The following is a 21,712-nucleotide window of genomic DNA, read 5'->3' as shown; positions in this document are numbered from 1 at the left end:
GTGGATGGATTAATCCAATTCTTCCAGAGAGAAACAATTTTATGAATAGTTCAGATATGGTTGACTCAGATTTTTTTTCCCTAATCCATGGCAGTTTAATATACATTTTTGCCATTAAAGTAAAAGATTATACTCATTTTCTGGGGAAAAGTACTTTTATCTTTGCACTTTTGCAATCAATAGCAATGGGGGGGGTTATAGAATTATTTGTATATACGTATATATAATATAGGTTCTGAGCAAAAAAAATTAAAAAAATTCACATGAAACAAATACTTTTAAAATAGTAACTCCTTCTCTTGGAGCACAAAATAGAAATATCTACCAGCAGATGGCAGGCATAACCCTCAAACTTCAAACTCCAAAAGGCCAAAACTTTATCAACACAAAATTTTACTCGATCACCTCTTTTTAAAGCTTTGCAAGTTCTCAAGCGAATGCATTCAAGTGAAAATTCCAACCGTGCTACATTTTCAGTTAAATAATTGACTGCCAGATTTAGCTACAGGAACAAGTAGTATATCTAAGGATAGGGTAGGGATGATTGGGGGAGTATTGTCCCAAGAACACGGGGTTTCTTGACTTCTGTACTGGATGTGCGTACGTGTATATCAGGTGGCTGTAAGGGAATGGGACCGAACAAAGGTCACATGCTCTACCTTAGATTATCTCTGTGTGATAGGGGAGGAGGGCGGGCTGAGAGCGAAATAAAATAAACACACACGTTATCAAAGAAAACTAGAGTCTTGCAAAGTATGACATGCCTTCTGCAAAACCAGTATCCGTATGACTACAGTATTTAAATCTCGGAAGAAGGAAAAAAAAATACAATAGCATTGTAGCAATACTTTATTGTATTGTGAAAAATAGAAACCATGCCAATAAACATGTCAAAACCAATCACGAAGACTTTTACAAAGACGAAATAAGAGTAGAGGACTTAGACCACAGTTTCTTCGGGGTCCATGTGAGTGTTTCGGCTTGAGAAGAGATCGGCCAGCATATGTTTGGGAATTTCAGAACCGCGAACTCGCAGAGTGTAGCAGGCGTCCTCCACTTTGCCCAGACTCTGACGCAGCGTGTGCAACTTCTTGGACACCTCGTACGGGCCCGTGTTTCCGATGAAGGAGAAACCGTCGTGGATCTGGCGCAGGAACTGGCTCAGCTGGAAGGGTGTGTCCATATCACCGTTGCCCACGCTACTAATACACAAGCGCATTAGCTCTCCTGTCAAGTCAGCCACGCCCAGCAGGTAGTCTGCGGGCATCACTTGAAAAGTCAGAACCTGAGATTCTGTTGAAAGATTGTCAGCAGAACCCTTGAAAGAGACAAAAAAAGTGTTAGAAACTAAATAAGTTGAATAACTAATGCATGTTTTGCCACTTGCGGATCAATCCTTGGACTTTAACTATTTAGGATTTGTACTATATAATGCCAGTACAGTACACTATCATTCACAAATTGAAAATTCCATTCTCTCTCCTCACCATTTCACTGCGCAAGTGTAAATATAAGCCTTAAATCTTACATTAAAATAGAACATTGAAATTGTAAATTGTTATGAAAAAAAAATACCTTGTCTCCAGTCATGAACACCAGCCTGGAATTGATCTCCTCCAAACTTATTAGTTTGCGATGACGGATGTAGTGCTGAAATGAAGCAGCCTCCACAAACTCCTGAATTCCTGCATACATAAAAGTCCCATTTAAATGAATTGCACAAACCATTCGCAGGACTTCACTAAAAAAGAATATTAGGCATCCAGCGTCGATTTCCCTATGAACCAACCCATGTACTAAATACAAACATTTATAGGTAAAACTAATAGATCTATTTTGAGCTTTTTTTGGGTGTACAATAGTTCAATCTTGCAGTTAATTTTGTTTTTACACAACCTGCTATCCTTGAGGAGGGAGCGCTAAACATCAACATTGAACAGGATGTTTTCAGGGGGAAGTGGCCACTGAGCTTAGTTTTTTGGAGTGTCATCAGCAAGTTGCATAGAAATAAAGCAGGACTGCAGATTCATAGAAAAACAACAATAACGTGGATTCCCTTAGTGAGTTGGCATTAAACCACTGAACTGGACATTCAAAATTTGAAAGAATGCGCAATGTACACCACATTTTAGAATTTTAACCAGAACCACAATATCCCTATATTTTCTGACTGAATAGTGTTCCTGAATTTACACAATACTGAATACAGTAGTTTAAAAAGAGGAAAAAAATAGTCAGAATGCATATCAAGCCGAGTGTGCGTAAACACTACAGGCTATCTGCAGCGTATAGATCACAGATGCAGATAGTGATTCAAACCTGTTTCCTGCAACAGTCTTTTGATTTGAACAACAGTGGCCATTTTTTGTGGCAGGCTGGGATGACCCCTCATTTGTTTTCTGGCCCAGTGTAAACAACAATCAAATAATCACAGGACGGAAGACTTTGTATCCGAAGTTTACTTTTGGCGCGGCAATTGAACTTCAAAAGGATCTGCTATCTCGCCCTGGCTCACCACAGCGAGCTACGCACAGCTGGGACAAGGATGTGCTTCATCTCTTCTTCGTCCTTGACTGGGTGTCAAAAACACTCGCAGCACTTTGTTTTGTTGTGCCGTTTTAGTTGGATAGTGAAGATCCGACTGTGGAGGCTGTTTTAGCTTTTGCAATGTCTTTTATGAAAATGAGCGCATGAAATTGCCTCAGTTTGAAGGTCAACCAGCATCTGTGAGCAAACTGTGAGGTACCACTGTAATTGAAGCACGACCGCCATCTTGTTATTTTATTGCATTGTCCATATCAAATAAGTAAATAAGTATTTTAATATGGAATAGTCTCTACAAATGCAGAGTAAATGCATTTGCCTGCTTTAGTCATGTGACGTTCACATCCGCGTATCACTGACATTAAGATGTTAATTTCGGACAAAAGCAGAACGGCGTATTGGAGAAAATGGTGGCACACTGTGAGAAACTAAGAATTCATTATGATCCATATTTTATGGAAATTAATTCCAAATGCAGTGTTTTGATTACTGGTGGTATATGAAATACATTCTTGATAAAACTGTATTTAACATTTGGTTACTTGGAATACAATAATTTCAAAAAGGCATTTTATGTTGGCAAGATTTTGAATAAAAACTGAATACTATGATAAGGAAGTGCTGAAATTAAGAAGGAAGCCAATATTTTTTTTACTCCACCAAGCAAAGGAGTTCCGAATGGAAATTCCCGAACACTTGCTAATGCAGATCTTCCGCTAAGTAGCTTATCAAAGTGCAGTGTTGACCTGTTATCAGCAGCAATTAGGTTCAGATTTTGCTCTCAATGTTGTTAACAGCCTCTCTATGAAAAAAATGAGTCATTATACATGCCTGGAGACTTCTTGTCTACATTAGCCATACTGAGCTCTAATAAAGATGATAAAAATGGAGTGGGCAAAGGAGCCTAATTGGTGGGAACTGCTACTGGTCACGTCGCTGAGGATGCAGCATTGATTTAAAAGTGACTACAATCTAAAAATGACTTCCCTTCCCCCCTCCTGAGCTAGATAACAACTCACCATCACACAAGTTTGTCTCCAAACACTGCAGACATTCAAGCTACTCTGACCGGAACCAATAGTGATGCAAGAAGTGGAAAAACAACTTTATCAGAGTGTGTTCCTGTTAAATGAAGGCTCGTAACAAGGTCATGCATTCACACAACCAGCAATTCCATTATCAATACGAAGTAAGGGAGCAAAAACTGCATGTGCATGCTGTGCAGTTTTGTTTATTTTATTTTTTTATGCTTAGAAATTGATCAGTGTGTGCATGCGTGCGTGTGCGTGTAAAAAGAGAAAAAACATACCTGCAGTAAAAGCCCTGTGAAACTGATAGATGTCCTCTCCTCTAAGTTCCCCTGCAATCTGACCAATTTTCTGTCGTACTGCATCCAGTTTCACATCTGCCTCATTCAAAATGGCTTCTGCATCTGGAACACTTTCAATCCAAAAAGACACCAACAGCATATTAAATAAAAAAAATTACTTTACCTTAGAAGTAAAAAAAAATGCATTACTTTTTTTGTTTATTTTGAAAGGAATACACAAAAACAATGCAACATTGCTCTAAAAAAAGATGAAAAATCTACCTTGTGCCACTTTGTGCATTTTTTCTAAAGAATATATTTAAAATCACAATTTAAAGCAAAATAAAATGAAGAAAGCTAAACCATAAATACCTTGTCACTCTGTGTAAAAGAAATATCGTCCTCTTGCTCTCGATGGTGACATCTCTGCTGAGCTTAACAAGACGCTCATATTTGTCGTGCTTGGTGTCAAGCTCCTTTTGAAAGACTTTAAATTGGAAATGTGGATAGAAATGTGAGTAAACATCCTTATAGATTAGGAAGTGGTATAGAAACAAAGATGTAGTTACCTTTGAAGGCTTCAATGACAGGTGATGACAAAATGGCAGTTGCTTCAGAATGCAAAACTTCACCAGCATTTTTCTGTGGATGATCTGCTGAAAATTATGCAGAAAAGAATCAGATGTTTTATTCAATACCTAAAGAAATCTCACACAGCTCTTGGGGGTATTCAGTAAATTTATTTGGGTTTTTAAATCCCACCTTCTGTCTAGGAAAGTAATAACCTGACACAATACATTGTGCTACAGATAATAACAGTCTTTGAACATGACATGTATTATGTTTTTCCTTATTGTGTTGCAAAAACACCCACATAGTGCAGTACGTGTACTAAGTGAAAGTAATATTTATTTTCCTGGATCTATTGGAAAATAAAAATCAGACGAATTCACAATGTAAACATACAAGTTAACAGTCGATATTACAAAAACATCTGGCGTTTACATGCTAACTGAGCAGGAATTTGTCACAAAATCTCAACTTACCTGCTTGTTTATTCATGGCGTCAATGTCAACGTTACTGTGTAAAGTAAAATTGAAGCTAAAATGCGATTTGAGACGGTTGCTAATGAATGTGAAGCGCGTTGCAAAAACAAAAATACCAAGCACCACAGTTTATAGTTTTCCTTCCCGATGTTTACTTTAAAAGGTCGTTACTTAAGTGGACACATTAGAACGAGTAGCGCATTGGAAAACGGTACGATACAATCAGTAGTATATTAGTAATTCCATCCAAAAGAAGATATTATATGGGTATTCTTTGCAGGCGCTGGGACTGTGACGTTGATTGTGGGGTTTTTGTGGTGTTTTGTGGGTAAAAGGAAATGGAGGGAGGGGTGCATTTTGGGATATGTAGTATTTTGCAATAGTAGGCTGTAGGAGTGGGATAGTACTGAAAAGTGCTTGATTTTCTCCATTTTGGAAAGACTGTTTTATCTGCTGTTGTAATTTGGATACGACATTAAAAGACCAATTTCAGTAGTTAAAGTGAATAGAACACATTATAAAATATTATTTATGAAATTTGTCTCCTTGAAAATATCCATATAACATATTGGAATAATACATGACTACTGTTTCTCTACTTTGAATGACTGTATTTTTCCATTACATTTATTACATGTCAGTCCTCACCCTCCACAAATCCTTCCTCCAATGACTTGTAAAAAGATTGTGTACGTGCGGTTTGACTGTTGCCAACTTCTACTTTGTGCATATTTTGCCCTCCAAATATCCATTTATAATCGAATGTGATGCTGACTGTCCCAGAATGTTCACCAGATGCGTGATATAATGCAATACTGAAAATTACAGGACATTATTGGATTGATGACACAAGGGAGACATTGTTAAAATATGGTTTTAATCATTTGCACTTGAGAAGCACTCAAGTGCTTTTATTTTGACAGAATGGAGATCTTGACATAAATATTTTGTCGGTTGCTGAGAGGAATTTCACAAATGCCAGTCAAAATGAGGAAACGCGCTCCTGTGACGTTGAGCGGTGCTACCTTCAATGGTTGTCATTTAACTCATATCTAAGACCTTCCCCACTTGTGTTTCTACAGTGCATAATTTAAAATATATATAGAATTACGCTAAAAATACAACTAATCTTGCACATTTGATGCTTTACTCCAAAAATGTTAACTTTAAACACAGAGACAACATTTAATAACGCTTTCAGCATTGCATTTACGGCATATTGTTAGGACGTAAGACAACAAAAGAATGCACCATACTCGTTTATGTCGTGACAAATTCATCAACGATAACGGCGTATGCGCGTGTACGTGAAAAGGATAGACGCGTTGTCATGTGAAATGAGTGCCCGCGCGCGCACGTGCTTCCCAGTTCGTCGGCTTTCCGACGACCGAGAACACAACATCGTGGTTTGGGGCTCGGCTTTCGCCTGACGTCAAAGTGGGCGGGGCGGGAACAGGCTGGGAGCACCGAGCGTCGCCATGCACGACCCGCGGGCGCGGACCGACAGTTAGCTAGCAGAATGCCCCACGAAGATCTCGACGCAGGCCATTTCTCTCGCCCCAGGTCCTTCACTGTGGCCTCTTTCCCCCCACGGAACACGAGGAGAAGCCGCAGGTGTTGTGGAACGGTGCGCGATTAAGTCCCAACTCCAAGATTTGGCTCGTCGTAGCGTAGCAAGAGGCGGCGGAGGCGCTTCCAAAGTTGTCGGTTAGCAGGGCGCGTGTGAAGGATTGGAATTAAAGGCGCCGCGCTCCCCGTTGTTGTTAGCGGCAAACATGGAGAAGCTACAGAGCGACTTGGAGCGAGAGCGCCAGTACTGTGAACTTTGTGGGAAAATGGAGAACCTTTTGAAGTGCGGGAGGTGTCGAAACTCCTTCTACTGCAGCAAGGAGCACCAAAAACAGCACTGGAAAGAACACAAGCTCACTTGTAAGGAAGTGGACAAGACGCAGCCTCCGAAACAGAAGCCCGAGCCCGAGCAACCACCGGGGGATGCGAAGGCGCCGGATAAATGCCCGAAGAAGAACAGCCCCGAGCAGGCAAACGCCACTTACGCCACGTCGCCCTCGCCCTCGCCCCAAAGCACTCACGCGGAGCCGCAGGCGCTCGGGGAACAACCGGCCGAGGAGGGATCCAACAATAGCGCCACACCTAACGGACAAACCATTTTATCCCCGCAGAATCTAGCCACGGAGTACGTCATCCCGTGCATGAACAAGCACGGCATCTGCTTGGTGGAAAACTTCATGGGCGAGGAGATTGGACTGAGCATTCTGGACGACGTCAAGGCCCTGCACAATACCGGCCGATTCACGGACGGTCAGGTGGTCAGTCAAAAAAGTGACTCCACCAAAGACATCCGTGGGGACAAAATTACCTGGGTCGACGGGAACGAGCCCGGCTGCGAGAAGATCCGCTTGCTCACCACGCGCATGGATGACGTGGTTAGACATTGTAACGGCAAACTGGGCGACTACGCAATTTTTGGAAGGACAAAAGTAAGTAGTGAAAAAGGTGGGCACCGTCAATCGTTTATTTCTACCTCTCTTCACCTCGTTTTGCATGAGTTGTCTGTTTGAAATCCATACGCAATGACCAAGGGATTTTACTGCACGAGCACGGCCTGCAGCATCCATTACTTCTCTTAAGTTTGTCACGTTTTCCAACTAGACCTGACTTTGATTGGACGGTTCAAAGGATTCCACTAAATACAGACTGTGCAGTACTATACGCAGTAAGTAGATGTATGTTGGCAGAACATTGTAAGGTGGGCATTGCCTTAGATGATGAAAGATAGCCGATTAAATATTTGACACTGTAACCATCACCCCCCCAAAAAAATGATGGGGACGTACCGTATGACTTACGACAACAAAAGTTATTTTTAACAGGAGTGCCGGCCGGTTTTGGTGTGGTGCTCATTGTTAAAGCTTCGTTGAATTAGAATATTTTGTCAAACGATCCGTTTAAAGGTTCATATTACAGAAAGTTTTTAAAGTGTAACCAATGAATATAAGTAATCTCCATGCTTACATCTTGATTTTTAAAAAAAGCTGTTACCCTCAAGAAATGTATACTACTGGACGATCAAATTGGAAATCTCACAATACAATTTGCTCATGAAAATGATTAGCTCATTATATGGTAATACTACAATTATCAACGCATGGATCAGGAAATCAAGCTAACATGTTTTATGATACAACTGTTAGAGGATAACAAGCTATTTCCAAAGACCATAGACCATCACTATATTATTGCAAGATTCTTTTGTAACATGGACACTTTTGACAGTGATTGATTCTTGGTGGGAGCATATGGATAACCTATTAGCAGTGTAGCGATATAGCGTCGTATCAATATATTATTCACACCCCCAGAGTGCAGCACATAAACAAGCTTCTGATGACGCACACCCTCTTGTGCTTGTCATGGCGACCAGAGTGGCAGATGTCTGCCATGTTTCTCTCATTTGAGTTTGGTGCTTACACTTGAAGATAATACAGGTGTATGGGGAAAAATAAAAATGAACTAAGTAAAGCTTTTGATTTTTCCCCCCCAGGCTGTTTCTAACCACCTGTGTCTCTTTGGCAAATTTATAGGCAGTGGCTCCTTAGCCGGTCAAATAGTCCCAGGGGCTATTTAGCCGGTAACCGGTCAAATAGCCTATATGGACCCATATGGCTATTTAGCCAGTAAGAATTCTGTGTGGTAAATAGTAAGAAACTATGGCTACGGAGCCACTGCCTAAATAATAGTCATTAAATCCCTATTCACCTAATGTTAAAATCTATCAATTGCCAATAACACATCAAATTTCAATAAGATTGGTTGAATGGTTTAGAAAATCCCCTATTCACTCAATGTTAAATAATAGGTTACCAGCTAAATAGCCCGTGGGACTATTTGACCGGTTATCGGCTAAGGACCCACTGCCAAATTTATAACCTACAAGCGGCTAGACCTGGAGGAGGAAGGTGCTTGTTGTGATGAATGACATACATTCATGATACCAGAATTTTGACTTCAGATAGGATTTCCATGATTATAACATTGTCATTTTCTTATGAGAATTACCTAGATACTGGTATAGAAACTATCACGTTTTTAGCCAAAGCTTACTTCGATTGCTAGTTTCAAACAGGCTGCAGAGTGATGAAATGCTGTGGGATGCTTCTCCAGTCATTTCAAAATTGTACATATGCTGCATTTAAATTTAATCACTCTCTTTCGCCTAAATTCACCTTGCTCAGAAGTCCATTATCGAGTGGAGTGTGATGCCATTAGCATGAGTCACGATTCTCGTCCACCAAGTTGTTGCTGTTTTCTTAAAATAGAATGTAACTTTTTTTTTGGCCAATACGCTGTCCTAAAAAATGTAAGTGCAGGTTGAGTAACATAGACAGCTACTTGCTGCTATTTTAGGGTTCTGTCCTTATCCAGTTTCTTTACACCTGGCTGATTCTCAGCAGACGGCCTCTAGGTAAACACACTTTGAGTATACGACAAGTGTGTGCAGCCATGCGGCAAGCATTGGTCACAATTTGACTTCCTTGCCTACTGCCCTGGTTGCCCTGACAAACACTCACCTTGGACTGTGACCAGGGAAAATGAGCATGACTTGCACAAACGAGAAGCCCTTCTGTATTCATGGCTCAAAGTGACCTGACATAATGTAAGCAGATACAGCATTGGGAAAAGACACAGGAAAATATGCTCAAATTGTTATTTGATGTAATTGTTTTCATTTCCCCTCTTCACTTGATTCAATTGTTGGAGGTGACGTTCAGCTGGAGATGTTTGGACTGAACAAATTGGGATTGGTTTGTTGAATGCATTCATCATTGAATTTTTAGAAAGATTTATTTTGTGTTTCTGACATTATTTGATTTTTTTTTTAAATACTCTCAGGGCTGACCATCATCACCATGAACAATTTTCAAGGAATGACCATTTTGGTTCAAGACCCTTTGGTGGTTGAGGTTCATTTACACTGTTTTCTGAATGAAAATGACAACAGGAAAAAAAAATCATATTTTGGATTTTTTTTGGGTCATCTGCTGTTGATTTCTTGTGTCTTACAATAATATTTTGCCTAAAAATCTGAGAGCTCTGATTTTATTGTATTGTTTTTCATCAGGACTGTCAGTAGTTGGACCTGATTGCGCTTTGAAAGAAGTTGACCGTTGACCTACATTTTAAAGGAGTATAGAATAAGAAGGCTAGAGGAAGTCATGTGTTGCTGGATTCTCTGAGTGTTGCATATTTTGCCATAAGTTGTGAGAGGCTGCTGTTCCTTTTTCCTTTCATTCGTTTCCTCAGTCCTCACATGTCCATGGTACAACCCTATCTATATATCACCTTTTCCCGAGATATTGTTGGCACATTTTAAAATCAACAGCGCAAGATATATGACAACTAAAGTACAAAACCATTACTCATGGTATCGTATGACGTAAGCAGAGAGTTGGACTATTTGGATAACAGTATTTACAATCGGCTGCAGTCATGTTAAGGTAATGTTATTACACTCTGTAATCATATTACAGGCGGTCAAAGAGCCAATTATAAAGGCATTGATTTTTTTAATGCTATGGGGCGTTAAAAATAGTTTTTTACATTGTGAGAAAAGAGCCTCATGCTCTTTATTGGTTATTTTTTTCTGTGAAAATGACTCTTTTCTTTAGTGCTGATTCCAATTCAGGATATTTTGCTTTGATTTTCTTACCCATGTAATGATAAATGTTGTATTACCATATTGTGAGTTAACCATTTCTATGAGCCTTATAACACAAATTGTATTATATCCTAATGTACTCAGTTTCCACCCTCTAGTTGTAAGGGTGCAACATCCACGCAAGTTATGTTATCTGTCATGTTCAAGATCAATTGCCATGCCGGTCAGTCAACATAATGTGTATATATTCATCGTCGACGTCTGTTTCTAAACAAATGTAGAGTATCAGTCTCTGCCCTTTTGTCACGTCAAATGTATTACAACTACACAGTACAAGGGAAAATGGGACAAAACAGCTCTGCACGTGGATTTCTCACCTTCAGTCACATAAACGTGTTCCAAGCAGCATGTGCGACATGAGCAGAGCTCAAGCGCAGGGCGGGGGAGGACATCACGGAGGATCAGCCAGCCCTCCTCACGCTCTGCACGTAGCAAGACCATTAAAATACAAGACCCTCTGGAATGATGCCAGAAGTCAAAGTTCACTGCAGTTCAAGTTCCTTTTGTTTTAACTCCACTTATACTCTCACAAGCATGTGCATGTATGCAAAATCTCAAATCATTACTGTGTGCATATTTTGATTTTTTTTGGTCACTTATACTTGTATTCCTAAAATAGTCAGTCAAATTATGGCATGCATTCGTTTTATGCAATCTTATGCTCGGTTTCTTTGTGTGAGCATGTTTTTTTTTTTGGTTTGGGGCAAAGTTGTGGTAAAACTGCAAGATTGTCCACACCAAACAATTGCAACGTAAGTTTATTAGGGATGTGTCATGTAACAATGCGTCTCATAGTCCATTTGATCCTGTTTAAAATTGTAATTATTTAAGCAAACATTCAGGCTAATCACTCAAATGCAGAATATCGATTAGCAATGGTATTTTCTAGTGATGGGAATTTTTTAAGTTATGGTTTCACTATGTGGTTTTTGGCTCTGACTATTTTTTTAATCTTATCTCGTTATAATTTTTATTCATCTTGTCTTTAGGCAATGGTAGCATGTTACCCTGGAAACGGGACCTGTTACGTGCGCCATGTGGATAACCCTAACGGCGATGGACGTTGTGTCACATGCATATATTACCTTAATAAAGATTGGAATCTCCAGGTATGTGACCGAAGTGGGGGTTTGAAATCATACTAATAGTGCATCATATATCGGAAATTGAAATGACTCATAATTGTGGTGCACAGGTTAGAATTTTCTGACCTATCACCTATTTTTCACCTATCATCTTGATTTTTCCTGATCCTAATTTACAATAATATTAATCATTCAAAAACGCATGCACCTTTGATATCCCAATCAATCTCGTTGATTGGTTTTGTAAATATTGGAGGATGTGGTTCAGCGTTTCTGAGAATGGATTAAAGTTTTTTTTTGCTAATTTTGTAACATGATGTTGCTAGAATTGTCTTAAAAACTCAAGTCTCCGTCTGACTTCCGTTGGCGAGTAGGACTTTGTGAAGTAAGCATATTAGCAGACAGCACTTATGTCTGACTGAGCCACTATCTTGATTTATTCTACAGACAACAATGTTAGTACGTGGTGTCTGACCATCCTCCTTGTTGATAATCCCTTTAAAAAGTGATCCTGCTTATCTGACCACACCCAAATGGACACAAGGGCCATCCCCCCCAACACACACACACACACGCTTAGTGACCTCTTATGTGACACATCTTAGATATATAAAGAATTGATGGCCAGTGTAGCGTCGCTCTATTGTAAAGCAGCATCTGTAGTTTTGAGTCTGTCATTGGCCGATCTGTCAGACTTGACGTGCATTTGTAAAGTGTTTTATTATTGTAACATGCTAATCATTGAGGCCGTTTGTTATGCCACGGCTGTTGTTGTGTTCACGCACGGGCTTTAATTATTCCAAAGAATCGTGTTCGCAAACCGGATTTGTCTCAGTCTTCATTACATTGGACTCCCTGATTGACTCTTTTTTGACGAGTTCTCTCCTATAGAATGTGGTTGCTAGGATACCATGGCCCTATGAGAAGGGGGGTTTCTTCTAGAGTGGTCAAGTTCAGTTGACTTTTATTTACATTTACAGTCTCACTTTAGGCGACCTTAATAATTAAAATTGTATATTGTGCTCAAGATATTTTTAGTGGAAAAACAAAAAATGTTGCTTCATTTTTAACGACTAACACATTGAATTTAGGCTAAAGTATGTAAATGTATGTGTAAACAATGAATAAGGGCTTTAAATTAATTAAGACTGGACAAACAACAGCGTGTCAATAACTTTTAGCCTGCTGCACGTTGTGGAAAAAAATAATATAAGAACCTCCTCCTGCCCTCATTGACCCAATTGTGTTGACATAACCTTGTCGCGCTGCCGGCAGTTTAAAAAAAAGAAGAAAAAAAACGCATGGGAGTGAAACCTCTTTTAAGCTTGCCAGTCAGTGTCCGTGTGAAAAAAAATAGTCTCATAATCTCATTGGCTGTGTAAGGCTGAACGGCACGCTTGCAGCAATCTGCTTTTTTACTTTCCAGGTCCTTTATCCAACAACAGCAGTTTTCCTGTAGGTTATTCTTGCTATCCCCTCCACAGGAAGGCCATCCCCCGCCACTGTTTCCTATCTTGAACTTTCCTCTGAGCCCCTGGACCCATTTGACAAGCCTTTCCCCTTACTTTGGCATCTGAATAAAGCTATCACAGGGTATGGTTTTATGAGAGCTCATTAAGGCAGCGTCATCGCAGCCGCCATGCGTCGTGACCTTCTAAAACCAAACAAAACGGTTCTAAAAGCAGCACGTGCTCTCTCGCTCTGCTTCGCTTCACCTTGCTTGTCTTGTTCTGATGTGTGAATAACAGAGACATGTTTTCCTCGTCCTGGTGTTTCAGGAACACGGTGGCCTTCTTCGAATCTTCCCAGAGGGAGAAGCCAGAGTTGCCGACATAGAGCCCAAATTTGATCGCCTGCTTTTTTTCTGGTCGGACAGAAGGAACCCCCATGAGGTTCAACCAGCTTATGCTACCAGGTGAGCTCCAGATCATGAATTAGGGGAAATCATCATTTATAGTGTTATTTTGTTTGGTGGTGTGCCACAAAAGTTTTTGGGCACAAAGTTTGGGAAACACTAGCGTGGGGCACATTTCCAAAAGGCAATTTGTACCATGACTGAGAACGTTCAACAGCTGAAGTACACTTCTTTGGTTCGTAACGTGAACATATCCTGTCCCGGCCGGGTTCAAGCCCTTAAATAGTGCAAGTTTTAATGATAACCTCAACATTGCATGATATAAAAACTAGAAGATTTGAAATTAATCCACAAAGTCAAAGCCCACAATTGGCTTGTATATGGTTAAAATTAAAGAAATGCGATTTAAAAAGTGAGTACCGTATTTATTTGAGTATAACTCGTAAAATGTTGTACCTAAAAACTGTGAAGTAAAGTTCGGGTGCGCGTTATACATAAGTCTTCGCTTTTATGACCAAATCCCGGTGAAAAACTGCCCTACACATGTGTTCAGCATTTGCCAGTTACGAGTACAGGTGCAATCCTTGGTGTGAGCTGAGAAAAAGTGGGGAAAAATGTATACAAATTTTTAGTCACAAATTTTGGGTGCGCGTTATACTTGGATAATTACGGTAAATCTAAAAATCCTTGCACTGTAATACCATCTAATCTCATAATGCTGTATCTTATATTTCCATAGAGACTCATTCTTTGAGAACACAATCTATTTCATAGGGGTCGCCATGTATGAAGCATTGTGGAATGCCGTTTGATCATCCAAGTCTAGAATTCCAGTCAAGTTGCCAAAAGTTCTTCACTTCCAGGCAGCGTAATGGAACGCAATTTTTCAAGCTATGTCAAATAGTCCAGTCATTTTCATGAAATCTACATAACCGAACAGAAGGACTTGAAATAATCCACAAAGTCAAAGCCCAAGATGCCCTTGTGGCCGTCTAGTCTAGTCAATGCAATCGACTTTCCTGTCAGCTATTGCTGATAAAGCTAATACTTGTAAATAGAAATATTCCAAACAATCTACAATCGAAGCCCAAAGTGCACTTATGTGCATGTCAAATAGTCATGTCACCAGTTATTGCCCTAAGGAAATAAAGTTAATGCAACAATATCCAAGTCAAATCCCAAGGTACACTTGTATAGGTGTCGTCTCATCAATATTAATATAACTGCCACATACCATAATCAAAGACTAAACGCAGAATTTTAGTGCAAATTTTATAAAGGTCTAATATTCCAAATGAATAATTTTAGGACCGTACATAATTCAAAAGTGAGGTTATTTTTTTCTTGTTGGTCCAAAACAACTAAAGAATTTCAGACAATTAGCCTCTTTCTCCGTAGTTTTTTTTAACCAAGGGCTATATCAAAACTTGGTGCCATGATAATCGTGACAAATCTCCCAATTTAACTGGAGTCGGGCCACGTGGATAAAGTGTGTGAAGCGCTGCACGTACACGGCGCTGAGTCAGTGCTTTAATTCTGTCTCCGCAGGTATGCCATCACCGTGTGGTATTTTGATGCAGATGAGCGAGCGAGAGCGAAAGAAAAGTACTTAACAGGTGGGATGGGACGTGTACTAAAGACCCGTTTGTCTTCTGTGTCTTTCCTAGCGACTTTGTTGATGTATCCACCTGCAATGTGGGAACACTTGGGATAAACGCGTCACTGTTTTGCTTTGTGTGCGCAGGGGAAAAGGGAGTAAAGGTTGAACTCGGCAAGCCATCCGATCCCAGCTAGTGGAAGCCGGCCTCTCCTCCAGGCAGCCAATAAGTGCTCGGTCCCCCAAAAAGTGGCCCTTGGAGAGCATGTCCGTGTTAGACATGAGGCGGCGGGAAGGAACATGTGCATGTTTTTTGGAAGAAAAGCAAGCCTACGCAGACAAGCGTATTCCTATTCGGGCAACCTTGTCAACTCAACGGTCCTTGAAAGTCATGATATTGTACTGAAAGGGATGGTGTGTGTTTTTTTTTTACTTGGTTCTCTCAGCGCACCGTCTTTTCCAAGGTTGAACATTGACGCCGCAACTGACACTTTTCACACAACTCACAGGAATCATTGTCATCTCTCAGCGAATTCCCTTAAGGTACAGCATTCTGCATAACCTTGATGCATTATGCTTTTCACGTGGAATCCTCTTTTTTTTCTGCGACATTCTGGAAAATGTGTTTGAGTTTGAAACGAAGACGGATGATATGGATTAAAAACACATTTCTCCTGGCAGAACCACGATGTTTAGTTTGAATTTCTTGTCCGGTTTGAATTCATGCACTCACTGATTGGGGTCACTGGCTACCAGCACATTTAGCTTATGGTGCCCTCTTGGGGATGTCAATGGTGTAGCACTATTGTTTTTGATTTATTTCTCTCCCAATGGACCTAAGCTCATTCGGTTCCATATAATGGAAATTCAATTACTAACTGTCAAAAATTAGTCAAGTGACTATATCACTGCTGCTGTATTCTATATTAATTTGGGACCCCATTTTTGTATGACAAAAGGAACTTAACACTAAGACAATTTGTTTTAGTGTTGCCTTAATTTGGTGACAAATCAGCAGTCAGAAAATGTCTTCAATAAATAACCAGATAGTATTTTATTTTTTTTCCCGTTTTTAACACAAATTTTCAGGTACAATTTGTATACATATCTATATATTTTGGACGTCAGCCCGATGATTAATAGTTTCATTAAAATGAGTGGATTTACAAAGCAAATATGGCCTGTTGCTCTTTTTCATCCGTCCAGGTCACGACACACTGTATAAAAACACGGTGAGCTATCGTAAACTTGATGGACTGGATTGTAGCGGTGGTGCGGAACCACTGCAAGCTTCCAAAAGTTAAGCTGAAAGAAGAGACAGCTTGGTGAGATCCATTTAGGTTCTACATCAGTGCAAACTAAAATGCCAATTTAATACCTCTAACACTGCTAATCAAAACCACAACATATTTTTATACTGTATAATATATTATTAGACTATGAAATGTCTGTACAGATGCATCTCAGTACATAGGAATGTGTTGGCTGGTGGGATAGGCTCAGCACCCCCGCGACCCTTTTGTGAATAAGCCATACGGAAAAAGAACTTATAACGTAATTAATGAATGTAAAATATTTCTGTGTTCTCAAATATACATTTCAGTTTTTGAATTGAACTAATGAAAAAAATAACTTATTAATAATCAATGTATTGCGATGCACCTGTCGGTTATTGTATGGACAAAAAGTGCCAAATGTTTTTTAGTCCATTTAGCACAAAAAGTGCCAAATGTTTTTTAGCCCATTTAGCACAAAAAGTGCCAAATGATTTTTAGTCCATTTAGCAAAAAAGTGGTTAAAAAATAATTTACTACAATCTATACTGACTATAAGTTCATCTATATTAACAAATATGTATGGAAAAGAACACAATGATACAGTGCATAAACAATAGCTCGAGAAATTGATTAATCGTCATATACGTAACAAAAGAGCAGTAAGGTCGGGCCCCTCGATGTACATAAATTGTGCAAATCATCTTCCCGTCAGTGGCCCTTCAAATACTGGCATGTTTCGGAATTCTTTTTCCGGATGCAATGTGAATGTATCAAGTCCAGTGTGCTTCACAAGGGTAGTAATAAAAGTGTGCAAAAACATTTGGAATCAAGAAAGTCATTGTGGCCTCCTCAGTAATGGCTGAGCTCCTCCGGAGGAAGTGGCAGGTGGTAAATATCATCCCCTCCGACGTAGGCGCCGATGCTGTTGCTGATGCTCTGGCTCCCCCACTCGTAACTGTCAGCGGCTAGACTACAAACGCAAAGGGGTGCCGTCAAGTCTCTTGTCACTTGACCCTGTTACCAACTACATGTTTACAGATGTTTTGACTCCTCTACCTGGCTTGTATGTTCTGAGGCATGACACTCCAAGCTAGGTCATCGTCACTGTCGTAGCGTCGAGGATTGTCGAAGAAGTAAGCCCTGGTGGAGAAGACGTGACTAGGAAGTCCCGAGCCGGTCTGAAAGACAGCAAATTTCCACATATCTTCTTTTCTTGTTACCTCACTGAATCATTACCCGGATTACAGTTGAACTTCCAACTTCCTTTTTTTTCCACAGGATTAAACTTTCAGTATTACTCAAGTTGCATCTGCTTTAATGCCTGAAATCTCAAAAGGGGAAGCACGTGCCTGTTGATGACTCACCCTGTCCAGGTTGGGCTGACGGACTCTGAAGAAGAAAACCACGAGAGACGTAGGTAGCAGTTCCCATACGAACAAGATCACCCCAAAAACAATGTAGCCGGTGTCCCCCAGCGTCGACTGTAAATCTGCCTAAAAGAAAATACAAAAACAAAGTTATTTAGACAATTCACACAGTTTAACTTGATGTTTTCTCCTTCCTACAGGGCTTGTTAGAGTCAGTGTTGTGTTAAGCAGTTTAAAAGGAACGCTCTATTTATTTTACTAATCAGTTTCTCATCATTTATGAGAACAACATTGATTTAAATCACTGGTGAGTCTTCCATGGGTGGGAAACCCAAAGTCCTGAAGGGTTCTGGGTACAGGTTTTGGTTCCAACTGATCTACCACAGACAGTTTAACCAATGTGGTTCTGTGGAAACCAGAAGCATCGGACTGCAATCCCCTGATTGCACTCACAGGACACCAGATGGGGGATAAGGTGTCCTCTCGATGGGTTGGAACGAAAACCAGCACCCACCGCGGCCCTTGGTGGAATAGTTTGCCCACCTCTGGTCGAGGCCAACTTTCTTTGGTTGACGAATCTTTACGTGAAACCAGTTTGTGCCATGAAAGGGGGTGCTATTCCAAAGAAACGAGGTGAAATTCCAAAGCTTACCTGGTCAGAAACGTTATACCAGTCGTAGTCAAAGGAGTTGATGCTATTGTTTGAGAGTCCCAAGACGACCAGGTTGTAGCAGGCCCTGGATGTGTACAGGAGTATGACGATGGCTCCTATAGCACTCACCTGGCACACTGACGTTCCCTGAATGGAGAGTTAAAATCAAGAACTACTTCTACTTTTTTTTTTTTTACCAACGTGGCTTTACATTCACCTTGGATTCCAGATAAATATTAGCCAGGGACATTTTAGCCATCTTGTAGAGACACAGCGAGAGCGAAACGGCGCTCAGGACGAAGAGGGTGTCGTTGATGGCCACCCTCACCAGCACCACGGTGCGGGTGTCCGCAGCTGACATCCTCACCAGCATGGCACATGCTAGGTTGACAGCTAAAAACAGCACGCTCATGAACAGGAAGACTAGGTAGAGCGGCAGCCTGGAGGGACGGAATGACAAAAGAGTTTGTTGTTATAGCTGTTGTTGTTAACAGGTTGGATTAGGAGAGATGGTAATTCTTTTTAGGACTTGCTTGGCTATGAAATTTGTCATGTAATGACATCAGAAAGTTTTTTTTCTTACCTGTACTTCAGGAGCTCTGGTGCATATTTGGACTTGGCCTTGAACACGACCTGTCGTGAGAGAGGAACTTGTATACTGTAAAATGCCTCGTGATGCAAAAAACAATGTTCGCTGCTTTAATTCCAGCAACGATAAAAATCACAAAGTGAGAAGGTTGTAGCCAGACACTTTTCACTACTCACATTTTTGACTGCTGCTAAGAATAAGCTGCAGTTTGTAGCTTGAGAAGCTATTGTTTGATATGTGAATTATGTAAGCAGATGAAGAGTGAGTCATTCCATCACTCCTCGAAACTGATTAGAAAGCAGTGTCGTTTCAGCACGATGGAACTTGTCAATGAAATGATTAAAATAGAAACTGACTATTGTCATTTTTTCACCAGTGTGAGGAAAAACAAGTGTGTTGATTCTCAAATAACAACTGAAACCACCACTTGATTGGCCTCCTATGCTAAATCTCATTCATTCATTCATACGGTAGTTGTACAGATTTTATTTACATCTCATTCCTAAACTGTTAATCTGTTTATTTGCTATTACCATGCAATTAGTCATTTGTATGGTTTCACAATTCCAACTACAACGTGACTGACCTGCGTTCAACATTAGTTATAGATTTGAGGAACCATGTTTTTGAACATTTGTTTTGGCACAATTGAATCATTAGTACATTTTTAGTCACTTTCATTTGACAGTGGCTTACAATACTAAATTCATGGTTGTCCCTCAAATTAAAAGTTAATTCTATTTGGAATCTGTTCATTCATTCATCTTCCATACCACATATCCTCGCAGGGACTTAGGGTGAAATTAGACTACACCCAAGACCGGTCGCCATGAGCCACAGGGCACAAAGCGAGACGGACGACCATTTGCACCCCTAATCTTACCACCACCAGGCGGGAATCGATCCCACGCTTGCCCGCACCGAAGTCAGGCAAGTGAACCGCTACACCATCAGGTGGCCCCTTCTATCTGGAATGATCTTTCTCCAATATAATGATAAATAATAATTCATGAATATGGAGTGACGTGGGTTGAGTTCACTGCCACCATGCAGGTCTCGTAACTCAAATTGTGCTCGTAAATCAAAGCAACGGCACAGCTTGACGTTGCCACTCACCTGTGCAAAGTAGAGGTTCATGAGGCTGAGGGTGAAGAACTGCAGGCACACGGGCAAGCAGTAGAGCAGCCAGAAGGCGAAAGGCCCCAAAGTGTTGGCCGTCACAAAGTTCTTGAAGTAGAAGGAGAAGAGCACCGTGCGCAGGGCCGACCACAGCAGGCACAGGAACAGAAACACCGTCTGGTAGCTGAAGCGCTTGTGCCGGTAGCGCAGCACCAACCAGAGCTGAACGTAGATGAAAATGAAGAGCAGCGAATAGAAGGCGCTGTAGACCACCGTCAATCCCAGGGTCACGTAGGGGGGCACGGCCGGCGTGAGAGTGGGCAGGGGGAACGAGTCTCGAGCCCCCTCCATCGGGGCCTCCATGGGGGCAGGTGGAGAAGGAGCCGGCTTTCCCCGGGCTGGCGACCGCGTCGAAAGCTGCTCGAAGCCGGCGCAGACAAAGCGACTTAACGGGCAGTCAAGGAGAGGGAAGCGGCAGGGGCGGCGGCGGCGGCGAGGGTGGGACCAGGCTCCTTCCCTGAGTCCGACACAAGGGCAGGCACATGATCGGCGCTGAGCTGATGATGGCCGCTCGCTAATGCACCGCCGGCAGCTAGGAACCTGCTCGGGACTCGAGTCAGCTCGCCCGCCTGCCCGCCTGCCCGCCTGCCTGCCTGCCTGCCCGACTCCCTCCCCGGCTCTCGCCGCACGACACGCCCCCCTTGGCGGTGACGTTACTGTACGCATCAGCTGACGCACGATCGCTGTACCTTTAACCCTGTCATGGGGGGCCTCTCACCACAACGCCGGGGTCCCCGGAGACAAAGTATACTGCTTCACATGCAAATCCACAGCATTGGTACTATAATAATACTATAATGCGATTATTTCAGTGTTATGCTCTCTAACCTTTGCAGCTCACTTGGTTTTACACCTATTTAACTTTACAACATTAGCTGTTCTCTAACAAAAAAGGACAATTCCTGTGAATTTTTTATACCTCTATTTCTATGTATATATCTTCTCTCAGTGTCTCAGTCTGTTGCAACATGCTGATGACACTATTTAGAACAAGTTCTGCAGGAACTAGAGACACATCCGTTAGGTGGTGCTCAAGCACTTGGCCTATTTTTGCAGCCCATTTGCCTCTTCAGAAAAGGTGACCCTTTTTACATTAACTTTGAAAGACCTTCCTCCAGTTAGCCACAATTTCTTAGAATAAAAATATTTGATATATATATATATATATATATATATATATATATATATATATATATATATATATATATATATATATATATATATATATATATATATATATAAGTACTATATATGAAAAAAAAGAGTGACAGAAAATGATTTTTCTGCAACATAGGCATTTACTTGGACTTCATGGATGAGTGAAGTGTATATTGTTTATTCTGGTAGATTAAGAATAATAATGCTTACATTATGCTCCAAATGCATAATGTCTTTATGATCGTTGTTATTTGTTGTTGATGTAGTAGTAGTAGTAGATTTACTACTAGTATTAATTGTGAATTTGCTCATTTAT

General features: G+C 40.8%; 3 protein-coding genes across 4 annotated transcripts; 1 reads left to right on the top strand and 2 right to left on the bottom strand.

The window, feature by feature from the left end:
* Window positions 1-836: 836 nt before the first annotated feature.
* Window positions 837-5,220, bottom strand: tsnax (translin-associated factor X). 2 transcript variants are annotated; one of them, XM_077614073.1, is made up of 6 exons: window positions 4,900-5,220; window positions 4,423-4,509; window positions 4,226-4,340; window positions 3,854-3,984; window positions 1,576-1,685; window positions 837-1,318 (listed from the first exon to the last, which is right to left on the bottom strand). In XM_077614073.1, exons 1-6 carry the CDS (start codon window positions 4,913-4,915, stop codon window positions 941-943), a joined length of 837 nt encoding a protein of 278 aa, XP_077470199.1. In that variant the 5' UTR covers window positions 4,916-5,220; the 3' UTR covers window positions 837-940. The 2 variants fall into 2 exon arrangements, with proteins under 2 accessions (XP_077470199.1, XP_077470200.1); XM_077614074.1 differs by having other exon boundaries at window positions 4,423-4,506.
* Window positions 5,221-6,318: 1,098 nt separating this feature from the next.
* Window positions 6,319-16,349, top strand: egln1a (egl-9 family hypoxia-inducible factor 1a). Its single transcript, XM_077612925.1, has 5 exons — window positions 6,319-7,398; window positions 11,627-11,746; window positions 13,501-13,637; window positions 15,126-15,193; window positions 15,322-16,349. The coding sequence occupies exons 1-5, from the start codon at window positions 6,676-6,678 to the stop codon at window positions 15,369-15,371; spliced, it is 1,098 nt and encodes a 365-aa protein (XP_077469051.1). The 5' UTR covers window positions 6,319-6,675; the 3' UTR covers window positions 15,372-16,349.
* Window positions 16,350-16,660: 311 nt separating this feature from the next.
* On the bottom strand, window positions 16,661-20,871 carry gpr137ba (G protein-coupled receptor 137Ba). The gene is made up of 7 exons (XM_077612924.1): window positions 20,176-20,871; window positions 19,054-19,103; window positions 18,688-18,910; window positions 18,471-18,617; window positions 17,816-17,944; window positions 17,508-17,629; window positions 16,661-17,421 (listed from the first exon to the last, which is right to left on the bottom strand). Exons 1-7 carry the CDS (start codon window positions 20,539-20,541, stop codon window positions 17,301-17,303), a joined length of 1,158 nt encoding a protein of 385 aa, XP_077469050.1. The 5' UTR covers window positions 20,542-20,871; the 3' UTR covers window positions 16,661-17,300.
* Between the last annotated feature and the right edge of the window lie 841 nt (window positions 20,872-21,712).

Source organism: Stigmatopora argus, chromosome 11 (assembly GCF_051989625.1).
Source record: "Stigmatopora argus isolate UIUO_Sarg chromosome 11, RoL_Sarg_1.0, whole genome shotgun sequence".
Classification (NCBI taxonomy): Eukaryota; Metazoa; Chordata; class Actinopteri; order Syngnathiformes; family Syngnathidae; genus Stigmatopora; species Stigmatopora argus.
This window is presented reverse-complemented; position numbering and strand designations above follow the sequence as displayed.

Bases quoted from the DNA above. Each gene is read 5' to 3' on its own strand.
- tsnax (XM_077614073.1), bottom strand. The intron at 1,686-3,853 runs GTATGTTTTTTC...TTATGTATGCAG, and splicing joins TCACAGGGCTTTTACTGCAG to GAATTCAGGAGTTTGTGGAG. The intron at 1,319-1,575 runs GTATTTTTTTTT...GTCTCTTTCAAG, and splicing joins TGTTCATGACTGGAGACAAG to GGTTCTGCTGACAATCTTTC.
- egln1a (XM_077612925.1), top strand. From the start codon at position 6,676: ATGGAGAAGCTACAGAGCGACTTGGAGCGAGAGCGCCAGTACTGTGAA. The intron at 7,399-11,626 runs GTAAGTAGTGAA...TCTTGTCTTTAG, and splicing joins CAATTTTTGGAAGGACAAAA to GCAATGGTAGCATGTTACCC. The intron at 15,194-15,321 runs GTGGGATGGGAC...TTGTGTGCGCAG, and splicing joins GAAAGAAAAGTACTTAACAG to GGGAAAAGGGAGTAAAGGTT.
- gpr137ba (XM_077612924.1), bottom strand. From the start codon at position 20,541: ATGGAGGCCCCGATGGAGGGGGCTCGAGACTCGTTCCCCCTGCCCACT. The intron at 18,911-19,053 runs GTAAGAAAAAAA...CCGTCCCTCCAG, and splicing joins CCAGAGCTCCTGAAGTACAG to GCTGCCGCTCTACCTAGTCT. The intron at 17,945-18,470 runs GTAAGCTTTGGA...ATTTTCTTTTAG, and splicing joins GGTATAACGTTTCTGACCAG to GCAGATTTACAGTCGACGCT.